This window comes from Pan troglodytes, chromosome 6 (assembly GCF_028858775.2).
Source record: "Pan troglodytes isolate AG18354 chromosome 6, NHGRI_mPanTro3-v2.0_pri, whole genome shotgun sequence".
NCBI classification, from domain to species: domain Eukaryota; kingdom Metazoa; phylum Chordata; class Mammalia; order Primates; family Hominidae; genus Pan; species Pan troglodytes.
Window position 1 is genome coordinate 35795102 of NC_072404.2, and position 17513 is coordinate 35812614.

General features: G+C 39.1%; 1 protein-coding gene across 1 annotated transcript; it reads right to left on the minus strand.

The window, feature by feature from the left end:
• Nucleotides 1-2645: 2645 nt before the first annotated feature.
• On the minus strand, nucleotides 2646-17066 carry FKBP14 (FKBP prolyl isomerase 14). The gene is made up of 4 exons (XM_519022.8): nucleotides 16678-17066; nucleotides 13023-13174; nucleotides 9355-9482; nucleotides 2646-5286 (listed from the first exon to the last, which is right to left on the minus strand). The coding sequence occupies exons 1-4, from the start codon at nucleotides 16872-16874 to the stop codon at nucleotides 5128-5130; spliced, it is 636 nt and encodes a 211-aa protein (XP_519022.2). The 5' UTR covers nucleotides 16875-17066; the 3' UTR covers nucleotides 2646-5127.
• Nucleotides 17067-17513: the final 447 nt, after the last annotated feature.

Below are 17513 nucleotides of genomic sequence, written 5' to 3' on the forward strand. Positions count from 1 at the left end.
CTGTAATCCCAGCCCTTTGGGAGGCTGAGGCAGGCGGATTACCTGAGGTCAGGAGTTCGAGACCAGCCTGACCAACATGGAGAAACCCTGTCTCTACTAAAAAAAAAAAATAAAAAAAAAAAAATAAGCTGGGCGTGGTGGCGCATGCCTGTAATCCCGGCTATTGGGGAGGCTGAAGCAGGAGAATTGCTTGAACCCGGGAGGCGGAGGTTGTGGTCAGCCAAGATCGCACCACTGGACTCCAGCCTGGCAACAAGAGCGAAACTCTGTCTCAACAACAACAAAAGAAAAAAAAATAGAAAAGAAATATAAGCAATATCCCACACATCATTAATAAAATAAAAACTACAAATTCATTTCCATAAGGAAAGATCCAAATGGCTAGATTCTTCATCTGAATCAGAAATCATTGTTTCTCGTTATTTTCATGGCAACCCCGCATTTCGTTTAATCACAGAGGGTATTTTATAGCACTGATTTACGCAGTAGGCATAAATCAGTGTGTCCACCTGCTACACACGATAAAACCCTAAACCAAAACAACAGTGATAATAAACATCACCCTCCCTCCTCCCCCTCGAAAAACCAAAAACACTTTCTTCAGTGCTAAGAATTAACTATTAACTATCATGCTAAAGGTCAAGACTTAATGCATATTTCAAAAGAATTTAAATCAAACCACAGCTTTTCTTACAAATATACCTATACAGAGCAGATAATCAGAGGCACAAAGTGTCACTGTACCCCTCTCCTTCCACTACCTGTCCATCTTCCTCACTTTTGGTATAAAATTTAGAATAACAGGTAAGAAAATCAGTACAACTGCTGAGGAAATTGGTGTTGAAGAATTTTTCACAAAATCAGTTATCTCCCACATAAACTTTATTTTGAAAAGAATATCACAATATAGTCATGTAAATTTAAATATGGCACATTGAGAAGTATTGACGCAAATTATATAGTCATGTAACCACATGTTTCGGTCAATGTACAATATATATATGATGGTGGCCCCACAGATTATAATGGAGTTGAAAAATTCCTGTCACCTGCTAGGGATGTCTTGATCCTGACCCTGCATAGGCCTAGGCTAGTGTGTTTGTCTTGGTTTTTGACCAAAAAGTTTAAAAATTCAAAATTTAAATAGATAAAAGCTTATATAATAAGGATATAAAGAAAATATTTTTGTACAGCTGTACAATGTGTGTTTTAAGCTACGTTATTACTAGAAGAGTCCAAAAATTGTTTTTAAATAAGTATCTAAACTAGAAAATTTACAGTAAGCTAAGGTTAGTTTATTATTATTTCTATAAAAATTATAGAATTTTTTTTTTGAGACAGTCTTGCTCCTCTGTCACCCAGACTAGAGTGCAGTGGTTCGATCTTGGCTCACTGCAACCTCCACCTCCTGGATTCAAGCAATTCTCCTGCCTCAGCCTCTCAATTAGCTGGGACTACACGCATGTGCCACCACACCTGGCTAATTATTGTATTTTTAGTAGAGATGGGGTTTAGCCATGTTGGCCCAGCTGGTCCCAAACTCATGACCTCGAGTGATCCACCCACCTTGGCCTCCCATAATGCTGGGATTATAGGCATAAGGCACCATGCCCAACCAGAAGAAAAACATTTTTTATAAATTTTAGTGTCACCTAAGTGTACAGTGTTTATAAAGTCTACAGTAGTGTACAGTAATGTCCTAGGCCTTTACATTCACTCACCACTGACTCATCCAGAGCAACTTCCAGTCCTGTAAGCTCCGTTAGTAAGTGCCCTATACAGGTATACCACATATATATATATACACCATATATATATATATATATATATATACACACACCATATATATATATACACACCATATATATATATATACACACCATATATATACACACCATATATATATTATATATACACACCATATATATATTATATATACACACCATATATATATGGTGTATGTATATATTTTATATATATATATATATATATATATATATATATATTTTTTTTTTTTTTAGATGGGGAGTCACTCTGTCACCCAGGCTGGAGTGCAGTGGTATGATCATGGCTCACTGCAGCCTTGACCTTGCCAGGCTCAGGTGATCCTCCAACCTCAGCTTTTGTACTTTTAGTAGAGACGGGGTTTCGCCCTGTTGCCCAGGCTGGTCTTGAGCTTCTGGGCTCAAGCAATCCACCTGCCTCAGCCTCCCAAAGTGCTAGGAGTACAGGCGTGAACCACTGCACCTGACCAGATTTTTTACAAAATCTTTTATACCATATTGTTATTGTTGTAGTATCTTTTCTGTGTTTAGATGTTTGAATAAACAGACACTTGCCATTGTGTTACAATTGCCTACAAGATTCAGAACAGCAACATGCTGTAGCCTAGGAGCAATAGGCTATATACATGTCCTACATGTGTAGCAGGCTACACTATCTAGGTTTGTGTAAGTACACTCTATGATGTTCCCACAACGATGAAATAACCTAATTAGACATTTCTCAGAGTGCATCTCCATCATTAAGCGAGGTATGACTGTACATGTGAAGTCACAGTTCATGTCTGATTATTCCCACTAATAGAAGAGTACAAAGGTACAGTGAAACCAAAAAAAAAAAGCAGATAACTTAAAAACCATAACTTGTGCATATGTTTTCATTTTATACTTGTGTCCAAATGTTTAGATGAGAACTGATACAAATTCACAGGTTTTTAAAAATGCTGCCTGAATAATCAAAACTCTTTTTACTTTTCTTGCCCTACTATAGATAGCATCAGTAATGTTTATACAGAGTAGCACCATCGGACAAACTACTTTCCCTTCTCCCATCGAGAGTATAAGGCTCTCTGTATTATGGCTTAAAACATTAGCAATGACTTAATAGTTTTCAACATACAGCTGATTTTGTTGGAGAAAGGTGTTACAGTATAGTCTTGTTAAGAACTTTATGTTTTACTGAGGAAAATGTCAATAATCAGTGAAAGTGGTCTACATATGATGTAATAATTGTTCATAATTCTTTTTAAACAACAAATGGGGGTAAATATGAATGAAAGAAGTAAAACACATCTGGAACCTCGCGTTGTTCAGGGTTTTTGAGGCAATTCAGAGCTAACTGCAAGATTATGCTATGAAACTGGAGCCATTTCTATATCATAGTGAGAATTCTAATGTACCAGAAACAGGCAGAAAGCCATCTTCAGAGAATGAAGACTCAAAGATAAACAACGGAACAGCAAACTGAAGAGAGAATTAGACCTCAGGGAAATTTTCACTTTTTCATTAGTAGAGGGCAGTAGAAGACACTGAACTTGGGGACTGAATACTGGTTCTGCAGGTTAGTGCTGACCCTGGGCATAACAGTCAATCTTTTTGAATGACAATTTCTTCATCTATAAATTAGGTATAGTGAGATCCACCAACTTGTTTTATGACTCAGAGCCATGAAAAGCAAAGATAATAATGCACTTAATATCATTTTGTACACTATAAAGGGCTACTCTTAGAAAATGAAGATTTGATAACCTTAAAAAAAAAAGAATTAAAGATAAAAGCCAATTTAAAATAAAATTAGGATATATTTTTTCTTTTTTAAAATCCAGGATAGGTATTTATTCAATAGTAGCTGCTGTAGGTCAGCTTCTTTTTTTTTTTGAGATGGAGTCTTGCTCTGTCACCCAGGCTGGAGTGCAGTGGCACAATCTTGGCTCACTGCAACCTCCGCCTCCCGGGTTCAAGCAAATCTCCTGTCTCAGCCTCCCGAGTAGCTGAGACTACAGGTGTGCACCACCACACCTGGCTAATTTTTGTATTTTTAGTAGAGACAAGGTTTCACCATGTTGGCCAGGCTGGTCTTGAACTCCTGATCTCAAGTGATCCACCCTCCTTGGCCCCCAAAGTACTGGGATTACAGGCATGAGCCACCACACCCAGCTAACTTCAGTTTTTGATGAGACAGAAATGGGAAAATGTAGACTGGTTTACTACTTTATCTTATGATACAATGTTATTGTAGTATAATATACTATAGACTACCCATTAAAGAACCAGGAAGGATATTCCGCTAGCCTTAAGAAGTAAATATTGAATATAAATATAACTTTCTACCTCATCTATAACATATTGATACATTTTATTACAAAGAAACTCACACATAAATGATTTGTCCTATTTATCATAATAGGCCACCAATTACTAGGAGCCAAGCTTCATCAGCTTAAGTCCTAGGTAGCATGTCTCAATGCATACACATTTATATGTTATTAACCGTGTTTCTTTTCTTTTTTTCGAGACAGAGTGTCCAGGCTGGAGGTGATCTTGGCTTACCGCAACCTCCGCCTCTGGGTTCAAGTGATTCTGCCGCCTCAGCCTTCCTGGGTAGCTGGGATTACAGGCAGGCATCACCACGCCCGGCTACTTTTGTATTTTTAGTAGAGATAGGGTTTCTCCATGTTGGTCAGGCTGGTCTTGAACTCCCAACCTCAGGTGATCCGCCCACCTCAGCCTCCCAAAGTGCTGGGATTACAGGCATGAGCCACCGTGCCTGGCTATTAACCTTGTTTCTAACTTCAGCATTGCACATCTCCTTAGTAAAGCAGTAGCCATTAACAAGTCAGGTCCAACAACCATTTTCCTCTGGTCCTCAAGCAGAGACTCAGAGCCAGTTACACATAAACTATTTCATTATAACATGAAAATAGCAAGCCTTGGGCTATTGCAAAAGGCTTTTCAAATGTTGACCTCTAACTTGGAGAAAATAGAGGGAAGCAGAAATATAGGGTGCTAATTTGTGCTATAACCTGGTCTCATGTCGTGGTATATTCCCAGTTGCAACATTTTAAATTTATAAGTGAGAAAGTAAAACAAAGCTTCATATCTGTGAAAGTGAAAAATTGTCCAGAAGTCTTCTATTCAAAGACCAATTAGCTTTTTCTTCCCAATAACTTACCAGAAAGAAATGGGTACTTAGAAACCCTAAGGGGTTCTTTAAATAGGGGTCAGAAAAAATATATAAAAATAAAAAACAAAGCAAGAAAGAACATTGTATAAAAATAAAATGTTCTTTAAAGATGACTGCCCTCTCTTGAAAGATGAGTGCTATATTAAAAGGGTAGATGTAGCTCTATAACTCATCGTGTTTATATGTAAATTCTCTGGCAGATATAAACCCATCTTTGTCTTCATCTTCTTTATCAAAAATATCCTCCACCAAAGCATCATGATGACTTTCATTCACCACCGCACCATGTTTTTCAAACTCCTTCTTTAAATATGCTTTAACCTACAAAATAACAGATCCCATTAATAACTTGGATTCATAAGATACCCACATTGAGCCAATCAATATCACAGACATGGACTGTTACTATATTTAGTTCATTTAACTAAATATGATAACTTCTAAACAGCCATTTTATGACATAGTTTTAATGATAATTAAAAAATAATAGAAACTTTTTCCCTTAAAAAAACTGTTGCTAAACTGCTACAGTGGAGACACAAAATATTGCTCAAAGGCAGGGCCAGGTGTGGTGGCTCATGCCTGTTATCCCAGCACTTTGGGAGGCCCAAGTGGGAAGATCACTTGAGGTCAGGAGTTGGAGATCAGCCTGGCCGACATAATGAAACCCCATCTCCACTAAAAATACAAAAAAAAGTTAGCCAGGCATGATGGCATGCGTCTGTAATCCCAGCTACTCAGGAGGCTGAGGCAGTTGAATCGCTTGAACCTGGAAGGCGGAGGTTGCAGTGAATCGAGATTGCACTGCTGCACTCCAGCCTGGGCAACAGAGTGAGACTCTGTCAAAAAAATAAAAAATTAAAAAAAATACATATATATATATAGCTCTCTCTCTATATATATTGCTCAAAGGCAGAGATAAAGCTTACGTCATGTATACAATCCTCATATAGGGCTTATATTATTGGAAAATACCCAATGAGAGCATACTACTTGTTCTTAATCTGAATCTAAATACTAGGCATTTCTCTTCTTTTTTTTAGACAGAATCTTTTTTTTTTTTTTTGAGACGGAGTCTCACTCTGTTGCCCAGGCTGGAGTGCAGTGGTGCAATCTCGGCTCACTGCAAGCTCCGCCTCCTGGGTTCACGCCATTCTCCTGCCTCAGCCTCCCAAGTAGCTGGGACTACAGGCGCCCGCCACCACGCCCGGCTAATTTTTTGTATTTTTAGTAGAGACGGGGTTTCACCGTGTTAGCCAGGATGGTCTCGATCTCCTGACCTCGTGATCCGCCCGCCTCGGCCTCCCAAAGTGCTGGGATTACAGGCGTGAGCCACCGCGCCCGGCCTTTTAGACACAATCTTGCTGTCACCCAGGCTGGAGTGCAGTGGCACCATCTCAGCTCACTGCAACCTCTGCCTCCCAGGCTCAAGCAATCCTCCTACCTCAGCCTCACACATACCTGAGACTACAGGCATGCGCTACCACATCTGGCTAACTTTTATATTTTTTGTAGAGATGGGGTTTCACCATGTTGCCCAGGCTGGTCTTGAACTCCTGGGCTCAAGCAATCTAACCCCCTCAGCCTCCCAAAGTGCTGGGATTAGAAGCATGAGCCACTGCACCCCATGGACACTTCTCTTAAAACTAGATTAAACAGTGGCATCTTTGACTTGAATAAATGTCTGCAAGTAGTGGGTCTTTTGGGTTTTGGTTATGATCATGTGATTAGATTGAGTCTAGTCACAACCTTTCAATCTCAGAAAGTCAGGTCTGATAAGTGCCTAGACTACAATTTTCCATTTTCATTTGTTTTTTTGTTTTTCCTTTTTTTTTGAAATAGAGTCTTGCTCTGTCACGCAGGCTAGAGTACAATGGCGCGATCTTGGCCCACTGCAACTTCCAACTCCCAGGTTCAAGCGATTCACCTGCCTCAGACTCCCTAGTAGCTGGGATTACAGACACCTGCCACCATGCCTGGCTAATTTTTGTATTTTTAGTAGAGACAGGGTTTCACCATGTTGGCCAGGCTGGCCTCGAACTCCTGACCTCAGAAGATTTGCCTGCCTCGGCCTCCCAAAGTGCTGGGATTACAGGTGTGAGCCACCATGCCCGGCCTCCATTTTCATTTCATTCAGATATTTAAAAATATAAATATTGTTTTCAATTTCCCACAAGATTCACCACAATGAAAATCAGCCTATATTTTCAGTTTTAATTATATCACCTCTCTTCCTTCTGTTTAGACCAGCAATTTCAAATCCTCTCTCCCCCAGCTTTCAAGAAGTACACATATAGTATATATTTATTTTTAAGTTAAAGTGATTTAATGCAGTTGTTAAAAAAGGGGTGGGGGAGAGATCCATTAATCCATAAAACTCTATGGATTAATGTAGAATGTATTTCTAGGATATATTGTGTGAATAAAGCAAAATGACAAAACAGCATGTATAGTTTGCTTCTTTTTGTGTAAGAAAGGGGGAAATAAGAGTATGTATTTGGATTTGCAGAAGGAAACACTGGAAGGATATATTAGAAACTAATAAAACTAAGCTGGGTGCAATGGTGCATGCCTGTACATAGCGAGACCTCATCTCTACAGAAAAAAAACAGAAAGAAAGAAAAAAGTAATTAATAAAACTGGATGTGGGGATAATAGAATAGAAGAGGATGTAGGTAGGAGAAAGACTTTTAAAAATATGTAAATAATAGGCCGGATGCGGTAGCTCACGCCTGTAATCCCAGCACTTTGGGAGGCCAAGGCAGGCGGATCACAAGGTCAGGAGCTTGAAACCATCCTGGCCAACATGGTGAAACCCTGTCTCTATTAAAAATACGACAATTAGCTGGGTATGGTGGCGTGCACCTGTAGTCCCAGCTGGCAGGCCGAGGCAGGAGAATCGCTTGAACCCGGGATGCAAAGGCTGCAGTGAGCTGAGATCGCACCACTGCAATCCAGCCTGGCAACAGAGTGAGATTCTGTCTAAAAAAAAAAACAACAACAGTAAATAATAGAGACAAAGTCTTCCTATGTTGGCCAGGTTGGTCTTGAAGTCTCAGCCTCAAGCAATCTTCCTGCCTCAGCCTTCCAAAGTGGTAGGATTACAAGTGTGAGCCACCTCACCCAGCTAAGACTTTTAAATAAATATCTTTCTGCTGGGCACAGTGGTTCACGTCTGTAATCCCAGCACTTTGGAAGGCCGAGGTGGGCAGATCACGAGGTCAGGAGTTTGAGACCAGCCTGGCCAATATGGTGAAACCCCATCTCTACTAAAAATACAAAAATCAGCCGGGCGTGATGGTGCAGCTACTTGGGAGGCTGAGGCAGAATTGCTTGAACCCAGGAGGCAGAGGTTGCAGTGAGCCGAGATTTTGCCACTGCACTCCAGGCTGGGCAACAGAGCAAGACTCCGTCTCAGGAAATAAATAAATAAATATATTTTTGTTTTGAACCATGTGACTGTGTTATATATTCAAAATTATTTAATGAAAGGGAATTAAAATTTATCTTGGATGGAAGAAAAAGGCATATGACTGGTAATACTATGAGGTGTTATAAATTTAGTGGCTGTGGATCATGAACCCCTGGTTCATAACAATTTGGCTTACTCAAGACTTAATCATTTCCTGGCCATTAGAATGAATTTGATCAAAGCATAGAAAGGGACTTGATATCTGACCAGTCAGGACAGAATGGAGTGTGAGTAGATAAAAAACAGGAATAAATATCTCCCTCCACTTCTTTCCCCGCAGCAGCCAGACTAGGACAGGTATGTGTAGCAATGGCCGAATTATAAGGAGAAGCCTCTTCTTCCTTTCTCTTTACCCAAAGGCTCAGATTTTGATGGGGCTGGAGCCCTGCTGTGTAAAACCCAGGCTGGGGTCTCTTTTCTCTGGGGCAGCCTGAACAAAACAGAGCATGTAAGTTGCTTGCTGTTAATTGCCAGGAAAACACTACAAGATGTATTTAACAGCCAGTCTACAGTTTTAACAGAAACTGTCCACATGAGATATTTCTCAGGACAGCTAGCTTCTTATACAGTAACTCCAGATGGAAACTGTCTTGGCAAAATTGTTCTTTCAAAGACCCAAAAGTAAGGATAAGATACAGTGAACCCTAAGCATTGGGAAGAAAAAAGCAAAAGATTGAATGGTGCTTTTTAAGTCTTAATATATTTCTCTCCAAAACAGTGATTCACTATGAAAAAGTCCACTTTCAAAGCATCAGTATTTTAAGAAAACTTATAAATAAATATTACCTAAATAAAAGTAGATTTGAAATATACACATATTCATTTAAAAAGTGAGTTACAAAAACAAAACAAAACAAAACAAAACCCCAAACAACCAAAGAAAAGTAGAAAGAGGAGTAGGAAGAAGGAAAGGTCACCTCATCTTTAGAGAGTTTCCAGTCATCATTAAGATCCATTTCTTGGAATGATTCATGGGATCTTGGTCCATTTCGAATCTCCAGGAGATCAATATTAAATATCAGTGTACTTTCTGGGGGAATTTTACCTGACGTGAGGAAAGAAGGCAGAAAGTTTTAAAAGAGCCAAAAGTTTTAATAATAGAAAATTTATGGTAATGGACAAAGTATTTTTTTTAACTGAATTAAAGAGCCTTCCTAAGATTGTCATATATGATGAAAATTATGTATATTATATTTTACTTGAATAGAATAGAGTAAAAGAAGAAATAATATAAACTAGCAGAGCAAAAGCATTCTATCTTTGGCTTAGCAATTAAAATGTAAATACACATACACACAATGCATATACATACACAGAGATGTACCTAATGGCTTAGGTATTACATTTCTAATATAATTAATATATTACATATTATATGTCAAGAAGGACTTAAAGGGTTTTAGATAATTCGGAGTTAAGTATATTACAAGTAATAAACTAACTTTTTGGTCAGAAAGTCCTGACCTAGAAATACATACAGTATTGCCATTTCTACCACTAGAAGGCATTTCTACCCATATAATTGAGTAAGCTCTGGTGTCACACTGTCTGAGGCTGAAGTTTACATTTGCCCATCTCTAAGCCTCAATTTCCTCATCTATAAAATGCAGATAATAAATTTCCTCCTCAGGAGTCTGTTGGGAGGATAAAGGGAGAAAAATCCATGCAAAATACTTAGCATTAAACTTGACAAATAGTAAACTCTGAATACATGTTATTGAGGTATAATTTTCTCACAGGCTTTAAAAATAATGCAGGAAGGTTTAACAATTTCAGAAAGTTAGGAAACACTACCTCTGATATAGAACATTATATATATGTTGAAGACATTTCATGGGAGGGGAGAAATTAAAATGAATTTCTGAGAAGGGAAATTAAAAATCTTTAAAAGTGAAAAGAGCTTTGTTAAAATCCCAGGAACCTGAAACAAACAAACAAACAAAAACACCCATCTGTGGAGTATGGACAATTGTTTTTCTCAAACTTGTTTCCTTATAACTATATTTAACATACAGGTCTGTGTAAACATGTTAAATATTTCTTAGTCATCCTCCCCCATCCCACATATTTCCATGAAAGAACATTCATAAATTCCAAAGAGAAGACTTATAAAGTGTGCTGAAGCTTACCATTTCAGATCTAGACAGAGATGCGACATGCGCTAGGTTGTTGATAAAACTGGTATCTTTCCAAAAGAGGCATGCAAGCATGTACTAAAAGACTACAAAATTAGTGTTAAATACAGATTAGAAAAATTAGTTTCATGGCATTCAGTTTGAAGGAAATGAGTCAAATTTAGATCTCTACTTATTGTGAAGTAAACTTGAGTTAAATATAGTATGAGAAAGAGTAGTGGACTAATACAATGTACAGTAGTCCCCACTGGGATATGTCCCAAGAATCCCATTAGATGCCTGAAACCGTGGATAGTACCAAACCCCATACATACAATGCTTTTTCCTATACATGCATATCTGTGATAAAGTTTAATTTATAAAATAGTCATAGTAACAGATTAAAAATAATAAAATAGAACAATTACAACAACATATCATAATAAAAGTTATATGAATGCGATCTGTCTCTCATTCTCAAAATACCTTAATATTTTCAGACTGCAGTTGACCACAGGTAACTAAAACGGTAGAAAGTGAAACCACAGGTAAAGGGGAACTACTGTATATAAATATTAAAGGTGAGACAATAAAGATAAAATGAAAACATTCTCAGCATCAGAAAAAATTTTCTAGATACTTGGTTTTCTTCTCTAAAGAGGATTATGACTAAAAGAAGAATTGAATTTGGTTAGTTAATCTTATCCTATGAACAAGATTTGTATAGATTTGTATATTTTGGAATACATAATGCTTGCCATATGGCATCTATTTTCCTTCTCAGGAAATGGGCTGTGAATCCTGACTCCTCACTTTTGTCAGTGGTTAACCTTAGACTTCAGGATGCTATGAAGTCTATATTTATACTATATCAGAGTGGTTGTCTGTCTGGTTCTGATGACTACTTAAACTTTTTTTTCTTCATTACGTTAAGTAATACATGCTCATTGTAGAGCACATACTTGGATGATAAAACCAGAAATAAATATGATTCCCAGTATCACAGTCCATTTTTAACATTCTTATTTATTTCCTTATGATTAACTTTCTATGTATATGTACCTTTTCCTATATTTACTATCATATATACTATAGGTTTATTTTCTACTTTTATATATAACACTGTATCTCATGCATTTCAGATATAATTTTTAAACTCTTTGGAAATGCCATTTTAAATAACTGGGCCATATTTTATTTAGCTAAATTCTTACCAGTATACCACTTACGACAGTTCCAATTTTTTGCTTAGAAACAATGCAATTATGGACATCCCTGTTCACAAATTTTTTTCCTGATATCTAATTATTCCCTTAGGTTTGAAGGAATTATAGAATAAATGCATATAGACATCTTCAGACCTCTTTTTTTTTTTTTTTTGAGCTTGAGTCTGGCTCTGTCCCCCAGGCTGGAGTACAGTGGCACGTTCTTGGCTCATTGCAACCTCTGCCTCACATGTTCAAGCAATTCTCCTGCCTCAGCCTCCTAAGTAACTGGGATTATAGGTGCACTCCACTACGTTCAGCTAATTTTGTATTTTTAGTAGAGACAGGGTTTCACCATGTTGGCCACGTCGGTCTCAAACTCCTGACCTCAAGTGATCCACCCTCCTTGGCCTCCCAAAGTGCTGGGATTACAGGTGTGAGCCACCATGCCTGGCCCAGACCTCTTGATATATATCACAAAGCAGCTCTTTGGAAAGTTGCAGGGGTTCTCACTTGAACAGCAGGATATGTGTCTGCCCTGAAAAACTAGCACAAAAGCTGTCCGGACCAGCTAGCCAGCTTGCTTCTGCTTTGTGACACAGGGAGAATTAAATTCATTTCATGTCACTCTATGATTTTTTTAAAATACATTGTTAAAAACTTTATAAATAAATTTAAAAACGGGAATGAAAAGAACTCCCAGTTTGCTGTGGGAGACTTAATATTCATGAAGTACAACCCATATATAACCCACATCTAAAATGCATTCAATACTTTAATAATCTATATTTCACATGTTCAACTCATCCAAACACTTATGTTAACGGATCTTTCTCTCTGCATTGTTAAAGTAAATTGGTGAGTTTCAGTTTGGGAAGATGAGAACATTCTGAAGATGGATAGTGGTGATGGTTCCACAATAACGTAAATGTATTTAATGCCACTGAACTGTGTACTTAAAAATGGTTCAAATGAAAAATTTTATGTATATTTTATCACAATTAAAACAACCCACCATATTGGTGAACAGTATTAATAGACCTCAATGTTATTTTTTTATTGTTAGCATAGTTGCCCATTTAGACATTACAGCCTTAAACTGGCCATTTCAATTGATACTCAAGACATAATACAGTTGCTAAAGGAATACATACCCCCTATTAACTTCCAGGGAAAAAAAAAAAGTTGTAGTGACTCTAACTTCTGTCTCCTAATCCAGAGAACAACTCTAGTGCTATAGTAAGAAAAATACAGAAATACTATTACCTTTTCCTTCTTTTCCATAGCCCAGAGCAGGAGGAATGATGAGCTTTCTCTTCTCTCCTACACACATTCCTTTCAAGCCCTGGTCCCAACCTTTGAGAGCCTCCAGGATGCCCAGGGTAAACCAAATGGGCTGACCATTGTTATGTTTGTGACTATGATAGAAAGAAAACACATTAGAACTCCTTATTAACTCTAAAAAATTTTCTTTAGTGCATTTTCCCACCAGTAAGTGGTTAAGTTTATTAGTTTAAAAATTTATAAATACAGCAATTCTGTATTTGCACACACACACACACACACATCCAAGTCAAGTTTATAGGAATTCAATTCACTGCCCATCTTTCTTGATGCAAATTTCACATACTTGACTGGGCTTAAGAAAGACAGAGGAAATAATAAAAACAATTAACAACCATTTGAACATTTGTTGTATACCAGGAATTATTCTAAATTTTATTTTATTTTTTGCCTCTTAACCCTTATAATAAGTCTATAATGTAAGTACCATTACTACCCCATTGTTCAGATGAGGAAACACAGGTTAAGTTCCAGTCTTTAAACCTAATTCCAAAGTTCAAGGTCTTAATCACAAAGTTATGTTGTCCCAGGAAGGCCACTAGGTTGCAGAACAGGGAGAAAATAATGGAAAAATGGCTGAGTTTGGGAAGGAGATTGAAAGGCTAAGGAGAATTTACTGCCAACATATGTGGGTCCATATGCACACAGATATGAAGAGTGAGAAGCACAGTGTCTTATATCCTGCCTACAAACTTTCGTTAGCTATGGCCTGCTGATGGCTCTGACGGGTAGAAAAGGCTGCTTTTCATCCCTAAATCCCCACTCAGACCCTAGCCCAGTTTCCTCCTCAGGGGTCTACAGTGGGGCTATATAGGAAAGTCTGGAAGAGTAGCCCCTCAAGGACTGGTGTGTTAGTCCATTTTCATACTGCTATGAAGAAATATTCAAGACTGGGTAACTTATAAAGAAAAGGAGGTTTAATGGACTTGCAGTTCCACATGGCTGGGGAGGTCTCACAATCATGGCGGAAGGCAAAGGAGGAGCAAAGGCACGTCTTACATGGTAGCAGGCAAGAATGAGTGTGCAGAGGAGCTGCCTTTTATAAAACCATCAGATCTCGTGAGACTTATTTACTATCACAAGGAGAACAGCATGGGAAAAACCTGCCCTCATGATTCGATTACCTCCCACCAGGTCCCTTCCACAACATGTGGGGATTATGGGAGCTACAATTTAAGATGAGAATTGGGTGGGGCCACAGCGGAACCCTATCAACTGGGGAGGAGGGAAATAGGATGTCCTGGCTCATGAGTTGAAGAGAGTCTAGCCTAGGAAAACCAACCTGCCGAACTACATACAGGGAGGCTTAAGGGCTGAGTAATGCCTGATCCCTACCTAGCTCCCTTTCAGTGCAATAAGGAAAATATTCTATTCAAGGATATCTTGTAGGTGAGAAAAAGAAGTCACTGTACTACACTTCATGAGTACCATGGTTACTAAATCTGGGTAATGCCATTTTTTCCTGTAATTTTGCCCAATGATCAAAGTAACAAAATGCCAACTGTGGAAAATTTGGGAAGGCTAGAAATGAAAAAAGAAGCAGGAAACATTCTACTACTCATCATTGACTACAATTTTAGCACAGTTCTTCTTAGGGCTAAGCAATTTATCCCATAGGCTATGGTTCTAGAGATGGCAAACGTGCTTACAAACTGATCATTTGATGGTATTTCTTTTTCTTCAGAGCAGAGTCTCGCTCTGTTGCCCAGGCTGGAGTGCAGCGGCGCAATCTCGGCTCACTGCAGCCTCCGCCTCCTGGGTTCAAGCGATTCTCCTGCCTCAGCCTCCTGAGTAGCTGGGACAACATGTGTGCACCACCACGCCCAGATAACTTTTGTATTTTTAGTAGAGACGGGGTTTCACCATGTTGGCCAGGATGGTCTCAAACTCCTGACCTCGCGATCTGCCTGCCTCGGCCTCCCAAAGTGCTGGGATTACAGGCGTGAGCCACCGCGCCCAGCCCATTTGATGGTATTTCTTCATGAAGTTTACAGTTAGCAGCTTCTGACCATTTACATGGAGGCTGCATGATAACAGTCCCTTCATCAGGTATTAGAACTTAGTAGCAAACTGCTAAATAATATTCCATAGCTACCACCAAAGTCAGCACAGGTTTTTGGTTCAGAGATCTGAAAGAAGTCAGGCTGAGTCTAAAAGAGATCAGACTAAAAATAACAATATAACTGAATTTTCAAAATGCAAATCACATCATTTAATATCCGCTGTGGCACTCACCTAGTTGACAAGAAGAAAGGGCTGTTGAGAATTCTAAGGCAAGCCATTTTTCTGGAACTTTTTCCCAGGGCTAACAGTTCAGAGAAGAGCCCCATTCATTTCCCCAACCCTCAAGACAGACCAGGTCTGAATGCCTAGTAAAGGCAGTTTATTAGAAAATCAGGTGGAGGATGGGCTATGAAGATTCACTGTTTTAATTCATGTTATTCCCTCTACCTACAACATCCTTCCCTACTTTCCCCCTGGAAACCTCCACCCATCTTCCAAGGTTCATTTCAATTATGGTCTCTGGGAAGTCTTTCCCTTTCCCCACCCCGTGGAGCCTAACTACTTCAGGCCCAGTTACGCTTTGCTAGCACTTTGAATATTCTGTACCCTATATCATTGCATTATTTACTTGTCTTTCTCCCACCTGTAGATGGTGTATACTGTTAGAGGACAAGAACCTGCTTCTAGCCATCTTTGCGTCTCCAGGACCTGACTTGTGACCATTCAATAAGAATTTGATAGATGGACAGATTAATGAATAGATGAAGATGATTAGAAGCCAAAATTTCTGAATCTTCCTAGCATCCAGAACATGGCTTAACATCAAGGAAATGCTCACTAAATACTGTCATAATGGAATGAATGGAACCGATGCCTAATTGAAAATCATTAGGCTGTAAACCATTTCCATGTTCCAATTTCTTCGTTTATAGAACAGAAATGATAGTGTAACCACCTGAAAATCCTTCACCTAGACTTCCAAAACCACACCCACCTCATCAATGAAGTCTGACTCTCTAGAAAGAAGCGAATGACTGAAATCATGGTCCTGTGCCTTGACCAAAATACCATTCGTCAGAACAAAAGAAGTAGGTCAGTGAAACGGCATTAGTATATCCTTCAACAGGCAAATAAGTGATAGTGTAGTTTGCTTTTGAAGTCGCTGTGAAAAGTTTTAGGTGAACATCACCTACACCACATTAAAAATGGAATCAAGTCATTTTCTTTAAGAAATGGAGTTTGAGATATGAGAATTCTTTTGGGCTTTTTCTACTTATTGGCCAATTATACACACAGATATATTTCTGCAATATTTCAAAGATTCTAGTTCTAATTTTTATAATAAAAAAATTAACAGCCTTTTCCAGATCACATGTTTCCAACAAGACCTTCAAAGGCCTCGCTCGCTATATAAAACTGGCTTTAAACAATTTCCTTTCCCAAAGAAGGAAATAAGATATTTCGGTTTTGTAAAAGAGGTAAAACCAAGTACAGGCCACCTTTCCTGCTGGAGAGCTGGCATAAGTGAGTGGATTCTTAATTACTATTTTACCTGCGGGGCATAATTACTTACGTCGAGTGAAATAAGGAGCCGTCCTTTTCTAAGTAGCCTTCATAGTGGACCAACATCAAATCCCCTCCTTTGGTCTTGCGATGGCAGATGAATGGCTTCTGGAGAACTTCAATTTTCACTTCTGGTTCAGGGATCAAAGCCCCAATCAAAGAAGTGACGAACAGAGTCAAGACCGCGTTCCACAAGAAAAGCCTCATGTTGCTGAAGCAAGGAAAGAAGTCCCTACAAAAGCAGCGAAAGGGCCCTCGACTTCATAGATTTAAGAACATACTTCAAGGCTTAGGGACAAGGGCTTCAGGCAAGTTCAGGACTCCCCCTTCTTAGAAGACGTGGCACATTTACCACCAACTATTTTCTCAAGGGTCACGAACCTACCTTTAAAGAGTTAAGCCCAAATGCGGGCCTGACTGGCTCTTATAACGCGGCCGCCTGGGAATAGCAGCCTCCCATTGGCTATTGGTGCTGTCCTTCAGGCAGCTCTCAAGCCAATGACGCTGCAACGATGGAATTTACAGCCCGGTAGAGCCGGGCAGCTGCCAAGCGGCGGATCATCCCTTGTGGTCCTAGAGCCCGGCGGATTTCAGCATTCAACCAGCGTGGATTTTGGGAGAGGGGCGGGGCGCAGAGCCAACCGGAAACTCCTCCGGCTGATTTATCTCTGTGAAGAAACCTGCTGAGAGACGTAGGAAGAGTCCCGGGGCCCTATGAAATCTTCGGGGTTCCAGGAAAGACTCGTTTACTCTCGCCGTTGGAGAGCGGCCCCCCAAGATGCCACAATCCTAGGATTTTGCTATTGCTCATAAACTGTAAAGACTGACATACTGCTTGAGGGTTCA